At 43.4% G+C, this 20,475-nt stretch overlaps 1 protein-coding gene across 4 annotated transcripts in view; it reads left to right on the top strand.

Moving 5' to 3' along the window:
* The window catches only part of GLG1 (golgi glycoprotein 1), an 89,295-nt gene that overhangs the window by 40,130 nt on the left and 28,690 nt on the right, over positions 1-20,475 (top strand). For all 4 annotated transcript variants that reach the window (XM_054197692.1, XM_054197693.1, XM_054197694.1 and 1 more), the window contains 6 exons: positions 1,919-2,005; positions 7,130-7,345; positions 14,031-14,234; positions 14,869-14,940; positions 17,204-17,387; positions 19,207-19,421. In XM_054197692.1, coding sequence (XP_054053667.1) covers positions 1,919-2,005; positions 7,130-7,345; positions 14,031-14,234; positions 14,869-14,940; positions 17,204-17,387; positions 19,207-19,421 — 978 coding nt within the window. The remainder of the gene's footprint in view (positions 1-1,918; positions 2,006-7,129; positions 7,346-14,030; positions 14,235-14,868; positions 14,941-17,203; positions 17,388-19,206; positions 19,422-20,475) is intronic.

Below are 20,475 nucleotides of genomic sequence, written 5' to 3'. Positions count from 1 at the left end.
CATCAGAGCTAATGTTGGTATTAGGTTTCCTTTGGCTTTTCTCACTTGCATGCCTTATCAAGATCCTTAATTGTTTGGTTAGCCCTGGACACAGACAAGCGTGTGCCTCTTGGTTTCAGATGCTTGAGAAGCTGTATTTTGGTTTGTTATTGGAAGATATATTCCAGAAATGAAACCCAGCCATGCTGTACAACTAGTAATTTCCAACTGTGTTTATAAATTAACCTTTTAGCACTGCGCTGCCTAACTTCATGGCAGCTGTAATTCTCCGTCATGCAAGGTTGGATCAGATGAAGGGCACATCATGTTTCTGTTTAAGTCTCTTTTTTTTTTGAAAAAGAGAAAACTTCAGTAATTAAAATGTATCTACCTGACATTTAAATGTGCCAACAGCAATCACCTGAATGAAGAAGGAATTGAGAATTCTAGAAATCAAAGTTGGACCTTTCCTCTGCTGGATTAAATGACAGTGTCTCTGGCAGAAGGCAGATAATCTGGCTGCTGTGGATTCTAGAAGCCATTCAGGAATCGGAAGTGTGGGCAAAGTCTCATTTGGCCAGGCAGAAATTGAAGGGGAGTGATCAAAAGCTGGACCGCAGAGAGATGCCTCATGTCCAGATGTCATCTTTGGCTCTCACTGCGGTCTTTGGTAATACAACAGTTTATCTCCTGGGAAAATATTCCCTAGCACTAGAATCTGGGGTTTTAAACTGCAAGTTTAACCTTCCTTCTGACTGTGGGAAGGTTCCTTTGGAGGGCATCTCACTTTTAAACTCCAAATTTTGAGATTACAAATGCAGAGGTGTATTCTTATGCTCTTGGCCCTCATTCTTGTCCTTCCTGTCCTGGCTGGGAGAGGTCAACAGCACCCTGCAAGGACAGGTTCCCTCTTTATTCACTTTTTTTCTATTAAACCTGTATATTTCCAACATCTTACTCCCTCTGAAATCCTGTAGGATCCCACCATCTCCTTTGTTTAACTTTTCACAACTCCGTGATATGAGGTGTGGAAGGCAGTGCAGCTGTGCTGATTCTGTTTCTAGTTCTCTGTGCGTGCTTCCACCCTCTTGGGGATGACGTAAAACTGCTTTCCTTGTGCATGTGTTTTCTTAGCGTTTTGTGAAAATTGAAACTTCAAAATAAAGTTCGGCCAAATGGTCTATCTTTTTCTATATTGATTTGATTTTGTCACAAAGGCAGAGTATTTGAAATTAATTTTTAAAACTATTTAATCTTTACATTAATGAAAAAAGTTTAAATGCAACTTAAGTTCCTAGAGAAAAACAAAGTAATAGAGCTTTTCTTGGGCAACATCTCAGCTATTAATTTGCTGGGGTTTTGCTATCTTACACTGTATTTTTACTTCGTGGTGCCTGAGGAGGACATCTGGGATGTGTATATATCTGCAGAGTGTGACTTGAAGTGAATAAGGGACCAGCTGCATTGTCCTCTTCCTTTTTTTTTTTTTTTGCTAGGTTTCTATTAGCTTTTCAGCATGAAATCTGCTCATATTGAGGACTTCATTTTTGTTAATCATTTGCATGAGGTGGACAAGCCATGGCACAGAGGTGTGGCGGGGTAAAGACATTGCTAAATATGCAGCAGGCAGCAAGTTACAGCTTTCATTGGTTTATCCTTTTGGTTATATCTAATGAAGACAATTTCGTACTTGCTTTTAATGAGTCAGCTCATGACCTTGCGGAGAGACTTTTAACAGTCTGAATTTGTGTGGAAGTCATTGCAGAAATGAAGGGACAAAAAGTTGTTGTCAGGGAGACTTTGCCTTGATTGTTGCGCTGTAGAAAGTGATGATACAGATTGGGAATAAATGGTATTTCATTCTTTTCTGAAGCAAAATATTAGTCATCCTCCCTGGGAGGCTCTTAAACCCCCTTTTCTACAAATGCTCTCTCTACAGCTCTTGTGGAACTACAAACTGAACCTGACTACAGATCCAAAGTTTGAATCCGTGGCCAGAGAAGTCTGCAAGTCCACCATTGCAGAGGTAAGCCAGGAGAAAGGCATGGCTGCTATTGTGGCACTAAGGATTTTTCACTTCTTTGTGTTGGTGAATTAATGTGCAAATAATATTTTGGGTTTGAGGAAGTTCTAGTCTTACATGCTGGGTACAAGCTGGTTACCTTAGTGGTGCCAGGCAAAGAGGCCGGGGACAGAAATGATAAACTAACAACCCATCAGCTCTTACCTGGCCTTTTATCAAAAGTCTCTTGTGGATTGGATTTGTCCCCTCTTTATCAAGGCTTGGACAATTGTAGCAGTGTTGGTGTAGCCAGGGCTTCCACCAAATTCAGCACGAGGCTGGCTTTGGATTGTGCCTTGCTAGCAGAGAGGATAAGCGCATAGACATCAGATGATTAATCAACTTTTTTTCTTCTTCGAGGCTCAAAGTCTAATTACTCCAAGGACTTTCTGTTAGGAACTTCCTCTGGCTTAATTCAGTCATGAAAACGTGCTCTGAAAAACATCATTTGTATATCCACCAGAATAACTTCACCTACCCGTAAACTTGTTTTTTTTAAAAAAATAGTTTGCTCTAGATGATGGCCCCGTTGTGGCTTCTAAATTAAGTTTTCTTGAAAGACAATCAGTTGCATGACTAGCAGATTATCTCTCTGACCCCAGTTCATGTTGGGAGTTTTATTTTCCATGGGTCTAGCTTTCAGTGGTGCAGACTTGCTTATTAGACAAGAGGAATATGTCAGTGCTCACAGCAGGTTTAAGATGAGTGGTTCCCCAAGCTTTGATGGAATCGCCTACGTGGTTCCCCATTCTTTACAAAGCTTTCATTTGAGAGTAATGCACAAAGGTCTAAGAAACTGAGGGTGTCACCAGCAGCCTGGCTCCAAATGTTTGGGAATTAGTTGTGTAGTTGAAGGGTAATGGATTGTTTTTTCTTCGTGGCCTGATAGGGTTCTGCTTCTCCTGCTTGGCACCAGCTGAGTTGTGGTAAGAATAGCATTAGTGGGAAACCATTATTTAGCGTAAGGAGAGATGAAGAAAATACTTAATACAAGAAGGCTGGAAGATGAAACAGTGGAAGGAAAACAGGTTGCATCAAAGGGTTACCTTGTGTTTGGAGTTTGGGAGCGAGGCGGGGTCAATCTCTCCTCCCAAGGAACAGGCGATAGGACAAGAGGAAACATAGAATCATAGAATTGTTGAGGTTGGAAGGGACCTTTAAGATCATCGAGTCCAACCTTCAGCCTACCCTGACAAGAGCCACTTCTAAACCATGTCCCTAAGTGCCCCATCTACCCTTTTTTTAAACACCTCCAGGGATGGTGAATCCGCCACCTCCCTGGGCAGCCTATTCCAATGTTTAATAACCCTTTCAGTGAAAAAATGTTTCCTAATATCCATTCTAAACCTTCCCTGATGTAACTTGAACCCGTTTCCCCTCGTCCTATCACTTGTCACCAGGGAGAAGAGGTCAGCTCCCATCTCTCTACACCCTCCTTTCAGGTAGTTGTAGAGGGTGATAAGGTCTCCCCTCAGCCTCCTCTTTTCCAGGCTAAACAACCCCAGCTCCCTCAGTCGTTCTTCATAAGGTTTGTCCTCCAGACCCCTCACCAGCTTTGTAGCCCTTCTCTGGACACGCTCCAACACCTCAATGTCCCTCTTGTAGCGAGGGGCCCAAAACTGAACGCAGTACTCGAGGTGGGGCCTCACCAGTGCCGAGTACAGGGGGATGATCACTTCCCTAGTCCGGCTCACCACACTATTCCTGATGCAGGCTAGGATGCTGTTGGCCTTCTTGGCCACCTGGGCACACTGCTGGCTCATATTCAGCTGGCTGTCAACCAACACCCCCAGGTCCTTTTCTGTCAAGCTGCTTTCGAACCACTCTGCCCCAGTCCTGTAGCGCTGCATGGGGTTGTTGTGTCCCAAGTGCAGGACCCGGCATTTGGCCTTGTTGAACCTCATACCATTGGTCTCAGCCCATCGGTCCAGCCTGTCCAGATCCCTCTGCAGAGCCAACCTACCCTCAAGCAGATCAACACGCCCGCCCAGTTTAGTGTCATCTGCGAACTTACTGAGGGTGCATTCGATCCCTTCATCCAGATCATTGATAAAGATATTAAAGAGAACCGGCCCCAGCACCGAGCCCTGGGGGACACCACTTGTGACTGGACACCAACTGGATTTAACTCCATTTACCACCACTCTCTGGGCACGGCCATCCAGCCAGTTTTTTACCCAGCGAAGAGTACACCTGTCCAGGCCATGAGCAGCCAGTTTCTCCAGGAGAATGCTGTGGGAAACAGTGTCAAAAGCTTTGCAAAAATCCAAGTAGATAACATCCACAGCTTTTCCCTCATCCACTAAGTGGGTCACCTTATCATAGAAGGATATTAGGTTTGATAGGCATGACCTGCCCTTCACAGGGGGTGAAGGGCACACAGCCTCAAGTTGCACCAAGGGAGGTTTAGGATGGATATTAGGAAAAATTTTTACACTGAAAGTGTTATTAAGCATTGGAACAGGCTGCCCAGGGAAGGGGTTGAGGCGCCATCCCTGGAGGTTTTTAAAAGCCGGGCAGACGTGGTGCTTAGCGATATGGGTTAGTGATGGGTTTTGTCAAAGTTAGATTGATGGTTGGACTCGATGATTTGAAAGGTCCCTTCCAACCTGGGCAATCCTGTGATTCTTGAAAATGCTCTTTTAATAGTCTGTTTAATTAGCATTTTTATAGAGTGACAGTCTGGCATTCTTGTAAATGATGCCCTCTAAATCTGGGATATGATGTCTAAAAGCAGCGGGAAGAGTATATAGAATTTTAGCTGTATATTAACCACCACCATTCCTCTTATAACTGTGGAGAATGATGATGTGAACTGCTGATATTTTGCCACTTGATGAGTGGTTTCAACTTAAAGAAAAAAAAAGTTGGATAAAGAACAATAATGTCATGTGTTTGATCTTCTGATATTTAATACTGAGGCAGGTGCATAAACCACTCTGCTAATTTTTAAAGGTATTTCTACAACACTCTTTAGAACTAACTATGTAGTGGGCATGTACTGCTAACATATAGTATTAGTTTATTAATATTTTGCTTTAATTCCCATTAACAGGTAGGTGTTTTCTTGCTGGGTGGCTGAGCTCTGATTTACGTATTGCTTTCTATTAAAATACAACTAGAAGAGTATTTTTTTAGCAGAAGTCATTTGGGAATTGGTGACTGCCCCAGCTGGGTATGTTCTAAAAAGTGTCCCTTTGATTTTATCAGCTAAACACAGATTTAGATTTTGTTTTTTTTTTTTCTTGGCTGTTATGATTTTTATAAGTTCTGGCAATAGTTTTAATCTGGTTTTATAGCTGGCTACCAGGTAACAGTGTTTGCTTCAGAAGCGGCCAGGCAATAACGTGATCACTTGGTCTTTTACGCACTTCAGAGGCTCGGGCCATGGAGCCCTGGGGCTGTTGCCAAAGCCGGGCTCTTCCAAAACCAGCACGTAGGCCGTTGTGTGCTGGTTTGGCTGGCAGTGCCTGAAGTAGGACCAAACCCAAGACGCAGTTTTTCGGAGAAAGCTTGCTCAACTCTCTCCCTTTCACCCTGCAATGAATCATATGTGTTTTCACTTCAAAATGTATTTTATGCCTTATCTATAACAATTACGTTGACCTTAGTAACTATGCTTCTCTAATAGCTATATAGCATAAATACAAAATGTTCTACCAGCCTACGTCTGCCTTCAAATAACGGTGTTTAAAATACTGTGTTTTATTTGTTATATAGAAAGTAATGGCCTCATAAGCTGAGGCAGAGAGGTCTGTTTTATTTGTCTAGTCTGACCTGCGTGAGTCTGTCGCATGCCCCGAGTTAATTCTTGTTTGAGTTAAAATATATCTTTCTGGAGATACCTCTTCATATTTTACGATTTCCAGTATAAAGATTTCAATTTATTTGAGAACTGGTAAGATGGTTCCCAGTCTGTTCCCTTAGCACTGCCCTTGCTTGGTATTGGAACCTGCCTGGATTATTGATGGCCGTGGATTTCCCTTTAGATTGATGAGCCCTTCAGTATGTGTACAGGAACAAATCTTTGATGTCATCAACTCAACCCATGTATCTATTGCTTGAAAAACTGTCACTACTGAACTTTAGGGTCTGGCTGTCACGCGTGCTTTCTGCGGCATTGCGGCCATGGTTCTCAGCATACTCCTGAACTGGGGACGCCCGGAACCGGCCAAGTATTTCAACACGGGCTTCCCAGGGTTAAAAAGAGCCTGTGTAATCTTGGTACTCCTTGGAGCAAGGCATTGCACTGCTCCTATCACAGTATTCCTTAGGGAGCATCCTTAACTGATAAGCAACTGTGTTTTCCCCTTCCCCTGTCAAAACTGCCTGCATCTTTTACTTCCAAAGGTGATGCTTGTGGCCTCACTGTCTGCTTCCCTGAGCAGCGCAGGCTGTGATTTATACTGGGGACCTGTCTGCTCCTGTACACTGCTTTTCCAGTCCCTGCACAGCTTTCAGCTTTTGTTAGCCATGATTTTTTATTATTATTTTTTTTAGACCACTGGGTAAAATGGTTTAGTACCAACAATCAGTTCCTATAAGAGCCTGATAAAAATGAATTTGAGGATTTTCCTCTAAGTAATTTTCAGCTTCCAGCAAGTTATAAACAGTTCAATAAATATTGTGTTGCCTTTTGAATCAGTCTCACTTCTAGCCAAAATGTTATATTGTACGAGGTCAGGTGGCTAATGGGGGGTCCAGGTATGATTTAGTGATGCAGTAATACGCTCAGTTTTCTAAATAAAGGTTTGTCAAACTAGCATTTTTCCTACAAATCCACTTGATTGCAGGGGTTCAACGTGATTATTATGAAAGATGATTATTGAGCAGGAGGGTTTATAATCCTCAAGGTCGCTGCGTTTGCTTTCTTCAGATACTGGCACACATGAGGTATTTCTCATTTCTGAAATATTTTCAAGTATTCGGACTTACTGAAAATCAAACTAAAGCCTAGAGGGTTTCTTTGCCAGCAGATTTTGAAGCTACAGATGCAAGTTTTTTCGAGGATTTTTTTTTAAGAAGGTTAAATTCAGTAGCTGCAGCCACTGTATTTTTATTCTATTTTTGCTTTTTTTTTTTAAACAGATCAAGGAGTGTGCCGATGAACCAGTTGGTAAAGGCTTCTTGGTGTCATGTTTGGTGGATCACAGAGGCAACATCACTGAATACCAGTGCCATCAGTACATCACTAAAATGACAGCCATTATCTTCAGCGATTATCGGTTGATCTGTGGCTTCATGGATGACTGCAAGGCTGACATCAATCTCCTGAAATGTGGCAGCATTCGACCTGGAGAAAAGGTATTCAGAGAACATGGAGATTGTCGATAGGCTTGTAAAAGTCATTCACTTAAAGAAACTTATGTGGAGACTCTGCAACAGTACTATTGCCTTACTTGCAACTGAGAGAACACACGGCATATCTAATATCTCTGAAAAGGGTGATGTCCTGATTCCGTATAGTTCCTTTGTAATAAATATGTATTTGTTCCTCTCTGAGGGACTGCTGTTCACAGAGATGACTTCCATTTGTCTTTCCTTCCCTTACTGCACCGCAGGTGAGCTGGTAGGGAGTTGTCTTTTTCATCACGCTCTTGTCAGGCTCGATTCGATACGTTGAATCCAAACAATGGGTTTAAGCAGACCTATTGCCAGGATTATTTCAGAGTCTGGTTGGGTCTGACGCAGGAAGGTTATCATGGTGCGATAACCCTTTCTGCTTTCGCAGGCTGTGGTTGATAGACTGGATCAAGAGCTTTTATCTGTTCGCTTCCCCTTTCTCCTGCCCACTTGAAAACGTGTGAAGGGCACGTAGTAGTACCTAATGTCATATTTTTAGTAGTACAGACTAATACTCTACTGCTTTTACTAAATAAATCGGTTTTCTCTTGCCACATGAGACTTAAGCGGAGCTTGGCACAAAGAAGTTTGCGGTGACTAGATATGGGGCTCTTTTGAAGGCTCTGTCTCTTCCTTCCTACTTCAGCGTAGCCAATGCAGGCAGCAATTATGTCGTGCTGCAGGAATGAATGGCTGCCTTTATGGTAATTTTTTATGTTTAGGGATAAAGTTAAAATTATATCATCTTTTTACAGTGCTCTTTAAAATTATAGCTCTTACGTTCTTAAGAATTAGTCTCTTAAATTGGCTATTACTGAGAAGGTAAAAAGATTTAACAAAAAATATACACTTCTTAGGTTTAAAAAAAAAAAAGAAAGGTCCTAGTTTGAGATATTCACTGCTGTAAGCAGCCTTCCCATTCGTGGTGTGTTAAATTGAAGTACTAGTGTATTCCAGAAGACTTAGCTGAACAACAGAAAGCAGAAAAATAAGGACTTGCTTTCAAGAACAAAAGCAACTGTGGAAGTGGGAGGAATGTGCAGGCACCACAGGTTCAAACTGGTGGCAGCTGAGGAACTTGCTTTCTCCATAAGGTAAAGGCTTGCTTCTAATCCTGGGCTGAAGGACCTTATGAAATGAGAAATTGCTTTTAACCACCAGTATAGAATCAGAAGTGTCGTAACAGGAGTCCTGGCTGTCACATCTACACATTACCTGTGGCCTGGTCGAATTAAAAGAAATTAAAATAGTTCTGGTAGCACGGAAGGGGTACAGTAGCCTGGATTTCACGAGCCAAATCTGGTGTGGCAGAAATGAAAGCCGCGCTGCAGGCTTGTGTGCGTGACTGTGCATCTCCCCCCATGTGGGCTGCGGAAGGTAGGATGGGTGAAGGACGAGGATGACCGGGGCACTAAGGTCACAAGGCATCTGGGGGAGGGAAACGAACGCAAACTTTGGGCCACCAAGTTTCCGTGGGACGGCAAAGCGAGTCGCTACCCAACCTCTTATGGGAGTTAGTGCGCTTTATGCATATTCCTCGCTTTCTTGGTACCCAACCCAGAATATTTTGCCTTGGTTTGTGAAAGCGTCGCAGCCTGTCATACAGTTTCTTTTGTTACGCTGTCATCCTTGGCACTTAGAGCAATTGAAGTATTTTGTACTGCTATGGAAACAGCTATAAATGGCTATGCAAGCATTTCTTTTGTTGGTGCTCTGTTCTAGCCCTTTTCTGCTTTGGAGAAATCTCATCTAATTTACTCCCATCAGATGCTGGTTCAGGCTTTATTTCCATACTGTAGCTTCTGAGAGTTGCCTGTAGAGAAGCAGTCATGACCCTTTTGTGTGACTGAATGTAACTCTGAATTTAATAAATAGGACCTGGACAGCTGAGGAGGAAGATGGGAGAAGAGATTTGTCTCTCTTTTTATATGGAAATAAGCCCTGCTAGACCACTAACTCCATCCACGTCAGGCAGCTAGTAGATTGCAGCATGATAGTTTCATCACAGTAACTGGGATAAACTGGCTTTTTTATCAGTAAAACGCGCTTCACTAGGTATTCTGGAATTACATTGCTTCTTGAAGCCCCTCTGCTAGCTAACCATTCTCCTTTTCTGTACTTCTTTTTTGTTGTTTTAGCTTGCTTTCTACTTCCTAATTGAATTCTGTTCCCGCTGGGTTTGTTGCTTCTGATGTGGTGTTTCCTGTGCTTTCTTTTCCACATTTCTTGTTGGGTTTCTGCTCTGTAGGAGCAATAAAGTTCAGCGTGGAAATCTCAACCTGGCAGTAGGCTTCATTTTGCTGTATAAAGCAGAAAGGCTGTGGATGTGTCATTTGAAAGCATTAAGTTTTGTAATACCCCTCTGTTGTGGAGTGGTGGGGTGGTTTGTCGTTTGTGTGTTTGTTTTTTTTTTTTTTAATTCTGGTTAATGGAGAAATATTTAATAGTAGTTCCAGTCACTTTTCCAGTTTCTGTTGTGTTTTATAGTGAATTTGGTGCCCTGACATTGTCTTCATGTGATAGGAATCTAATTTGAAATTGGTAATTGCAGCGGGGCTTTTCTTGGGCTGCCTACCAGAACGAGCTGCTTTCCTGATGCTGGTAATGTCCAGAATTGTATCAAACTAGTGGGCAGTGAGTGTGTAGTTGCCTGGGTGCTGGGTTTAGCCACGGTGCCCAAACTGGAGGTGATTATTTGCCATAATGAAGGCTACATAAGTGTCAGTTACACATCTGTTGTAGTACTTCAGCAGATAATAGTCTCTTTCAGATGTCTAAAAAAAGAAACATTAGGAGACCATTGCTTTCTTGCTTTTTTCACCTCTAAGTGCTCTGAGTACAGTTGCTCTTGCTCTTTCCCTAGTTTCATAGAAGTATGGGACTCGGGGAGGGGGGGAAGCGAGTCTAAATGGGCAGAGATGGTAACATCCAGCTCGGTCTGTGTTTACTTAGTGTAGTATTATAGCAGTGTACCATCAGCTGGAGTACTGGGCATGAGCTAGTCCAAGAGCCATCCCCATAACCCTGGTGTCTGGTTTAGCCAGGTGGGGTGCTGAACTGGAATGTCCCATAGATCAGCTGGGTGGTTTTCCATAGCCTGGCAGCTCCGGCTGTTCAGCGCAAGGTGCTGTGCTGATAAGACAAGGTTATGTTGTCTGCCTGCTGCTCCTTTCTACTCTTGACTCTTATAGTCTTATCCATTCACTTTTCTAGCTTCTCTCTGCAAGCCTAAAACAGTCACGAACTTGAGACGCGTCAGGTTTCAGATGGAAAAAGTCTTTTTCTGCAGGAGCTTCTGAAAATGTCAAAAGAATAAACAAGAATTGCAAAGCCTGAACTATACTGGGGGCGGGGGGAATTCCCTGATGGAAAATGAATAGTAAGGACAAGGTTTTTAATTCTGTTGTGGCCTAAAGCCATGTGCCTGGAGTTTAAATTTCAGTCATCGGAATTAAAATCTCCCAAAGCTTTGTGCTTTGGGACACATTTAGAACTTAGCTCTATTTCTTTGTGGCTCAAAGTGCCATAGGATGGTATTGGAAAGCTGCTTGTATCCTTTGTGGATCTAAACTGTATCTTTTCATAAAACTATGCAGAGTTTCAAGGCACTTCAGACTAGATAATTATCTAGTGTGTTTAACACCTCTTTATAACTTGCAGTTAAAATTCTCTGCTTAAGATTGATAGTGGTGGTGAGGTGACAATTCCAAGAAACATGTATGTTTTCTAGATTTAATCTCTGGTGTTTCAGGGTGTTGCACTGAAGAAATGAGACCTAGACTCTGTCAGCCCCTGCAGCAATTTTGGGGAGTCCTGACTTGTGGAGTGAACTTTTAGAGGCCTTCAACTCTGAGGTGGGAGTTTTTCCAACAACAGGGTGGAAGGAAGGATAGTAATAGATAGAGGAAAAGCTTTGTTGGGATTCATTCCACAGCAGAGCTGCAGCAGGTGTTCATACCCTTGTACGCACCAGTGCTGGAGCAGGACTGGGAGAACTCATGCTGTGGTATGCCGACCCTCGACTTTGTTGCCTCCAAAGCTGAGGTAGCCCCACAGGACTGGTGGCACACGGAGTGCAGGTGGTAACAGGCGGCTCTGCGTGGTGTAGAGGCACGAAGTGATGCTGGTACCACAAATGCGTGTCAAAGCTGTCCTGCTATCCTTAGGATGAGCTTGTCAAACTTCTGATTGCCGGCTGCTTTAGAAAAAGACAGTTGAGTGCAGCAATATACACACTTGTTTTCCCATCCATTTTGCAATAAGAGATGTACAATTGTAAATACAGTACGTGTTAGCCCGTAATTAAAGCTTGAAGTGATATTTCTCTAAACCACATCCATAAAGTTCCGTCTATACTCTGTTTGGCCAGTAGCATGGCTGCCTTCATGCACTTTTGAAGAAATGAAGAGTTAGGACCTCCTTAAACTGGCTTAATTAGTCAGTACTAGCACTCAGGGACCTGATCTGCCTGAAAACGAACCTCAGATGAGGTCAGTAAATCTCCCAAACAGTGCCAAGTGGGCACAGGAACACTAACAGCATCAGAAGAAGGCATGGAAATGCTTGGAGGTAGGAGGGGAGTGCAGGACTGCATCTTTTTGGAGCCAGCTGTGTTCCCTTGTGTTTCTATTTCTGTTAAGTCTGACGTGTTTTAAAATTGCTCTAATACAGGGCACCAGAGCCGGCAGCGCTGCAGCATGATCTACCCAAATGTAAAAATTGCATTTGCGAAGTAATGCAGTAAATTAGTCATTTCATGTTGCGTCCCTGCAGCAGTAAACAATCAGCATCCAGCATATAGAAATCCACTTTGACTGGACTCTTAAAAATAGGTTTACTTTCATATAGTATGACTCTGACCAGGAATCTAGACCCATGCTGCAAGAAACCAGGAAACTTCTGATTTTCCAAGCAGGAAGAGCTTGTCTTGTGCCCTCCTTGCTGGATGTGAGGGGAGGCTGCAGGTGATTGAGAATAATCTTGGCCTGCCTTGGCTCCCAGCTGCACCCTCACCTAGGCTGGAGCGAAAAACTGCTTAAAATGGTTGTTTTCAATCATTTCCTCTTGCCAGCTCCTCAGTTGTAATTACTGCCTATGGCTGACCACGAGGATTTGCAGAACCGTGTTTGTGTTTGGCATGGTTATGGATAAATGACAATTTTAAGTAATGTGGCGAGCGTACTACTAACCAGTATTCCTCAGAATTCCTCAGATCCCTTTTGGGTTCAGCCCTGAAGGGACTGTTGATATATAATTACACTTCTTCGAAGAAGCTGAGATCTGGCCAGTATGTGGAGTTGGTCAGTTCCCACTCAAAAGTGCAAACCAAAATATGGAGTTTTGGGATGTGTAGTGGGCTTTTTTTAAGGGGAAAACTACTTTTAGCCCTTTTAAACTGATTAAACTTCTGGGTTATGTTTACAATTTTGTCATTGGCCAATTCTGCTTGTGCTCCAAGTGTTGCAGAGTTAGAACAGGAATCAAAGGCTGCCTGCCTGAGGAGACAATGTCAGAACAAAAAGGTTTGGAAGTTACGTGGCTTTGAATAGACCATGGCCATGTTTTATGGAGACTGCTCTCTTACTCATGCTGCCGCAACAGCGATGGATGAACCTACTTGACAGAGCGAGCTGAAGGGAGAGCTCCTAAATGGTTATGGTAAATGCCAGGTTGAGTGACTCAGATGTGTGCAAATCTTCATGCCTTGTACACAGCAGATAATCTGATAGAAGTTGAGTAGCAATATCTCAGAGCGGCATAATTTAAGGTGGTCCTCACAGGAGAAGTTTGCAGAAGCCTTGAGAGACCTGCTTCAGAAGAGCTCTTGTTTTTAGAGGAAAGAGACCTTCTACAGAGGTAAAGGGGGAACAATTCCCTTTCGAAACACTTAAGAAGGATGTAGGAAACTAAATGGAACTTCGATCAGCTTTGCCCTGCCTTTTCCGGGCTTTCATACAAAGCACAGGCTCTCTGTTTATTGCCACTCGCTGGTCGTAGTCCAAAGTTGTTCACTGTCCTGCAAGCCTGAAGACGGGGTGTACAGTATTGGGCCAGAACTGCTTTGTCTGAGACTTCATCTACTCTTGAATGCTGTTTTGTTTTGTTTTTTTTTAAATTCTCTTAATGGAGGAATTAGCATTGAGAAGCCTACATTGGTCAAAACTCCTTTGTGGTCTTTATGGCATCGCTGATTATCACCACCCAAACTTGAAGGCTCATCTCAGCATGGAGGAACTATGATTTTTCTCTCCTCCAAGTATGTTCTTAACGTGCTGCTGTTGCTTGCTGTTGCCATGGTGCGAAGAGAGCTATGTCAGATTAAAGATAATTTGGCCATTTTGGTAAACTGCTCTGAGCAGTGTGACTAAGCAGTGATAATCTCATTAAGTGACATTAAAACAAACCCAGAGCATTGGAGGGGGGGATTTCAAGGTGACCATCAGCAGGATGGTGATGTATAAAGTGTGTGGATGGTACAGCTACTAACTGTTGCCTCCTCTGAATGTAAATGTAGTTTAGGCTGAACTTTTGGAAGTCTTTGTGTAGAAAGTTTGTCGCTTAATTTGTGTGGTGCTTATGCAGAATCACACATGACTTGATAACATAAGTGGTTGGTTACAGCTTTTGTCTTGCCCTTCTTGCGTAGGATGCCCACTCGCAAGGAGAGGTGGTGGCTTGCCTGGAAAAAGGCCTGGTAAAAGAGGCGGAAGAGACTGATCCTCGAGTTCAGGTTTCTGATCAGTGTAAGAAAGCGATTCTTCGTGTAGCTGAACTCTCTTCGGATGACTTCCACTTGGACCGGCATCTCTACTTTGCATGCCGAGATGACAGAGAACGATTTTGTGAAAATGTGAGTAGTTTCCTCTTGCCTTCTCTTCTACAGTAATCCTTTAAAAAAAAAAACAAAACCCCATTGGAAGGAGGAATGGAACGGTAGAGTGGAACCTGAGTGAGATCGTGCAATACTGAAAACAGACACCTTGTAGCTGTCACTTTGCAATAAATCTGGTGTTAAATTCACTCACCCAACAAACAAGCGTTATTTCCAGTGGGTTAATGAACTGAATTGCTATAAATGGTTTAATGGGCATCAGAGCTGGTGTGATGGGGAGGAGGCAGCAAAGGTAAGCGGCTGCTCCCTTGGCAGCGGGTAAGCTGTTGCACAAGGTTAGCCTGGTCTGACTCTCCTCGCAGCACTCCTCGCCCCTGGAGCGATGAGCTGGAAAGCTGCATTGTTCAGTCCCAATTAGCTTGTATCAGCTGAGCGGCTTCTCACTAAAAGGGTGATGGAACACAACCAGATATGTTTTAATGTAATAACATTTCAAAGATTTTTGTAGTATAGAAGCTATCACTGTCATTTGAAATATTAACTTCAATATAGTTCTGGTTTAAAAATAAATCTCTTGAGGTGTAGTTTATCCTGCTCGTTAAGCATTACAAGTCTTATCTTTAATGGCAAATGTTTCTGGTTTGTTTCACAGACTCAGGCTGGGGAAGGCCGAGTCTACAAGTGCCTCTTCAATCACAAGTTTGAAGAATCAATGAGTGAAAAGGTAGGCATCTGTCTTAGTGAGACAAATCCTTAATGCAGAAATCGTCAGATCATTCATCAGTCCAGGCTACATTATTCTTTTCCAGTGTTGAGGAAAATCCATCATCTATGTGGCTGGATAACCGACTGCTTTAACAGATGCTTTTACTTTGATATGTTTGTGTTTCCAGCTACGTGCTGATGGCTTGAATTAATTGTGCTCAAGTTACAGTCTTTAAAGTTAAGGATTTAAATAAATCAAAGCTTTTGGCTGGGTAATTTGGGAAGGTAACTGTGGAGCTCAAGTGGTAGCACTGTGATTGAGTGTTTAAAGTAGAAATCGCACCATGCTGTGGTAAGCCTTGAGTAAATGCTGTCATAGCATACAGATTAGAAACAAAAATGCCCAAATGCCTCAGCACAGGCAGCTGGGTGTATTTCGCTTCTGGTTTCAGGGCTATGAGTGTCTTACTATGAGTTCAGCAGCAAATTCTGTGGGAAAAGATGCACAGCTCAGTTACTGATGTTTTCCTGATATTTTTCCTGAAGATGTTGTTTTCAACAACAAAAAAAGTTGTTCTGGAAAGCCAGACCTGAAAGGTTTGCATTGGTGTAGGCGTTTTGGGAAGGCGGTGATGCCTTCAGTGATTTCAGCAGCAGCGTCATAGCGTTGGGGATTATACAGAAATATATCATCTGTCTGAAAGGATACAAAGATGGATATCTGTAAAGCCCTCCTTGGAGAGGCTCTGCTGAACGAGTTCAATTCAGAGGCCTGGAGGGATCAGACTCATTTCCTTTTCTTTAAATATATTAGCTATCTGAAAGCTTAGTTCCAATTAACAAATTCAAAACTGAGAGTGTGATCCCTGTGGGCTTGAAACAAAGCTTCATTTTGTACAAGCACGGTACTGAAATGGACCGCTATTTTTGTTTAACCTGGTTTTGGTGGTAATGGGGACGGTGGGGTTTTTTGAGAGGCCTTTTCTATGGTCAGCTGTCTAAGATAGGAGTATAAGATGCTGAGAGGTCAGACAAAGCTGTAGCAGATGGCTTGGTAGGGAGAGAAGAGAGGTGGATGCTCTGAGGGTGCAGTTTGCAGAGCAGGAGGAACACAAAATCTAGTTGTCACTCTTGTGGCTGCCAAGGTTGGACCGTTTGCAAAGTCACTAGCTCTGTAGGAGCTGTTACCCAGTAAAAAATCCCTCCTTGCTGATGGCATCAGCTGCTGCATACACATGTAGCTGCCAATAGCTGCCTGGTGGGTGGCTTGCTTTGGGTAATCCAAAACTGCTCACCGGGCTGGGCTCCCTGGCTGTGCCTGACCTTCCCTGCTTTGGAGGATGAGGTATCTGCCAGCCTGTACCTCCCTGTGTCCCAAGCTTTGTCTGTCCAGTCCCAAGGTCCAAGTCATGGCACAGAGATGGGAAGCCTGAAGGAGGGGGCGGGAATATATATGTTTTTCAGGTCCTGGAGTAGGTATGGGAAGGAGAGGCGGGCGAAAGTCAGAAACCTGATGTACGGAAGGGGAGAGGGTGATAGGGCTTCTCTGTTCCTTGTGCTGAGATTGCTCCCTGTTTTCCCCACCCACCACGTGCACAATTTTCCTTCCTTTCAAATGGTCTGAGAACGGACTGAGAATGGTCTGAGCTATTTTTAAATGATCTGCTGCCCTTGGATTTAATTTTCGTATAATTCAAACCAAAAGCTACAAAGCGCGGCAGGGTTTTTACAGGCCCTTTTTTGGCTGAAACTTAGAGGGTTGTTCTTGCAGCTGCCGGGTTCGGGTTTGGCCACAGTGCATTCTCCTGAGCCTCACCGGTTGTGGCGAATGGCTAGAAATTCCCATGGTTAGATGGCTTTATCTGCTCTCATCTGTTTGGCACATTGTACAACAAATCCAAAGTACACACTGTTTTGTAAATGCGACTGCAAAAAGTTGTTTCTTGAGGGCATGGGGTGAGCATGGACCACAGCTGGGATAAATGTCAGCAACTGATCCTAGTTACTGAGAATGAGTCACGCTCTCAGGCATAGCTCTTCACAAAAAGCTGGATGAATGTGCAGTTTTAAGAAGTGCTCTGCGGAGAGCTGCTGCCTTTAAAACCCTTGATCTGTTGACCTCGGCGTGCATTAACTGTGTGGTTTCTATGAGACAAATGAAATTTAACTGCAGTCCAGCTTAAACGCATGAATTCTAAAGCATCAATTGTCTTTTGAAACACAACTTGAGAACTTCGCAGCCGCTCTAGCTCTCTGCCACCATCCCAATGTGTCTCCTGCAGTGTCGTGATGCGCTGACCACCCGCCAGAAGCTCATTGCCCAAGACTACAAAGTCAGTTACTCGCTGGCAAAGTCCTGTAAAAGTGATCTGAAGAAGTACCGCTGTAACGTGGAGAACCTTCCCCGGTCTCGGGAAGCCAGGCTTTCCTATCTGTTGATGTGCTTAGAGTCTGCTGTGCACAGAGGTAAGTGGGGTTGAATCAGGAGATAGGACCTTGATTTCAAGTTTCTCTTGGACCTTCAAGTTTAACATGTATTTACAGTCCCCTTCTCCAGGTAACCTTTTCCGAACTTTGGTTCAGAGGCAATTTTCCTCTTTGTAATGCTTTCATCACTTATTTTGAAGGTTAGAATAGCGGAGTAAACCTCTAACGCTGACTCTTATGGTGGAGGCAAGAAGTTTAAAATGCAAAATAGCAAATCCCACTTGGACCAATGGTGTGTAATTGCAAATCCTTCTATTCACTGTGAATTCAAGCAGCTTTTTTCCTCCTTTATGTAGTAAGTGTTAAATATGCTACTAGGTTAAAACAGAATAGAGAACCTGTTTATCATCACTCAAGGAAAGCCAGGGATACTCAGTCCTCTGTCTTTTGTAAGTAATGGTCTTTCCTTGCAGTTCAGTAGCTTGGGTAATTGGCTTAATTTCTCTAACTCTAGTTTTTCCTATATAGAAGGAAGGTAAGTGTGAGAATATTCTTTTTGTTCATTTAAGTTAGTGTAGGCTGGAGATGTCCTAGCACCAGTGGCTGTCCGAAAGGCATTAGAAGGCCCTGTGCAGCAGGACCATGCTAGAGGTTCTCTGTGAAATTGCCGTAACGTGTAAGACGACATGTTATATCCTCTAGATCTGCACTGGAGTATTGTTTGGTTTTCCCCTCAACATGCAGTTGGGTGGTTTCTGATTCAGCAGCAGGGCTGCATGCTGCAGTGCCCCTGGCGCAGGAGGGAAAGGCCATAAGCAATCTGTGCTTTCGTGAGTTTGAATGACTCCTTGCTTCTGATTGATGTGGCAATGGTGTGTCCTGTTTGTGGAAAAAGTTGTAGGTTGGTTTTTTCCCTCCCTTCCGCCTGTGGTAGGGCAGGTGCTTTCCTGAATTACATGCAGAAAACTGCTGTTCAGTTAATAACTTCCACTTTCGTGGTGGAACAGGTTCTGCAGCGTGTGGCTTGTGCACAAAGCCTAGCCCAGGAGGAGCAATAATTATTCCCCACACCTCTGCGTGTCTCTGTTACAGTGCCCGGGAGCCCCTGTTGGTGTGTAGGACCTCTGTGGCGCAGGGCGTTGTACACGTGTGAGTAGGTTGTGACAGAGGGCTGTGGGAGCGCCTAGCAAAAATGCCAACATGTTCCTTTTGACTCAATAAAACCATTCTACATGGGACTGTAGGAAAGCTTGTAGCAGATCTCAGCATTTATTAACGCTAGATTTCTATACGACTGCAGCTGGTTTGTTACACGCTCTGGATATACTCTTGGTAACGTATTCTAATCTGGTTTTTTGGTTTCCTGAGCAAGTATGTGCTGTTGCTGTAGAAAACCTTTTCCTCAGATAATGTTTAACCTGCTGTCAGACAAATTCCTCCCCCAGTTGCATATCAAGCTGGTAAATTACCGGAGGTGACTTCTCTTTCCTTTGGGCGTACAGGGAGTAGCTGACCTGTACCACAGAACTGCAGATCTACTGAGCGTTTTCAGCTGTTCTTCAAAAGCACCTCCTGGAATGTGAAATCCAAAACAAGAGTCTCCTAATCTTTCAGGAATACCTTTTTTCAAATTCATGTATTGAATCCATAGACTGACTATTTTACGGGTTCAATTAAATGCTGGTACCTACCATAACAACTGGTTTAATCCCCAGCATGTCTGCTCTAGGACTTGTTGCAACCTGGTGTTGCCCAGAGTGTGGACATCATCCCTGTTCTTCCAATGCGATGGTAGCACAGGTCAGGAAGGGCTCTGCTAAGCATTAATACTAAATCACGTTGTTTTCTCTTGGCGCAGGTCGACAAGTGAGCAGCGAGTGCCAGGGTGAAATGTTGGATTACCGGCGCATGCTGATGGAAGACTTTTCACTGAGCCCAGAAATCATCCTCAGCTGCCGAGGGGAGATCGAACACCACTGCTCAGGCCTGCATCGGAAGGGTCGCACCCTGCATTGCCTGATGAAAGTAGTACGGGGCGAAAAGGGAAACGTTGGGCTGAGTTGTCAGCAGGCGGTAAGATGCTTTTCCATCCCTTTGCTTCTAGGTTGCTCAGTTGGGAGAAGCACTGATTGTCTGTTAAGATTTTGCCTTGCGATGGAGATTCTACTGAAGGCAGTCTGGCTCTGCTGGCTACCAGGGAATGCCGGAGGCAGTGGTGTAATTGTCATGATATAAAGTGTAACTTGGTATCTAGCAGTGCTTTATTAATATTTTTTTTTTTTACTCAATACGCTTTGGATTGTTTTGCTCTGGATTTTGTACTGGATCTCCAGTAGTTCTTCTCCAGCAGCTCTGAAGCCATGGAATTCTCTCCTGGGTGCAAGGTGTATGAAACTTGCTTTTTTATAAGTGTTAAAGCATGCCCTCTCCTTCCCCTTTCACCGTATGCCCTGTCCTTGGAAAAGCACTAAATCTTCTCAAAACACCTTTCCACTCAGTTTTACTTCTGCGGTCTCATTCAGCTTAAACGATGGAAATGAAACTTCAGGGACAGGTAGGCACAGCATACTGCTGCACGTTGTCGTAGTTGCAGCCACTGAAGGAAATATCATTCTTCTCCAAAATACCTTTTTAAAATAGGATGAATCTTTTGCCTTTTTTTAAACTCCGTTTTGGCCCAGGTGCATCCTGTTTGTAGTTTCTTTCAATTGAAAGCAATTGTTTAATATTTGTTCAAACTCATTAGTGCTTTTCAATGTAGTATTACATTTTTGTACTTAGTACCTGCTTTTAATGACCCATGAGCCTGGAAAAGTGACATCAATGTCAAAAATGGCTACGAGTGTTAGTGCTGATGTAGGAATTGGAGGAGATGTATCCTCTTGACCTCCTGCAGTATATGGAACCACTCTAGTCCTTTTTCCATGTACATGTAGCTTAAAGCCTGAGCCCAAAATGTTGCCAGTTTGTGTATGTTATTCAAAGATATATTAATATATCTGTTAAGTTTTTGTAAAGCACAGGATGCTGTTGTGACAAAGCTTTTTTCTGCGTAAATACCAGGTGTATTGGTGCAGCAGCTGTACAGTTTGAGTCATTTCTGCGGTGAGCTGTAGTGTGTGACTTA

The sequence above is a fragment of the Rissa tridactyla genome, chromosome 4, assembly GCF_028500815.1.
Source record: "Rissa tridactyla isolate bRisTri1 chromosome 4, bRisTri1.patW.cur.20221130, whole genome shotgun sequence".
In the NCBI taxonomy this organism is placed as follows: Eukaryota; Metazoa; Chordata; class Aves; order Charadriiformes; family Laridae; genus Rissa; species Rissa tridactyla.
The sequence above is the reverse complement of the archived record's forward strand: the minus strand, read 5'-3'. Positions and strand labels throughout refer to the sequence as shown.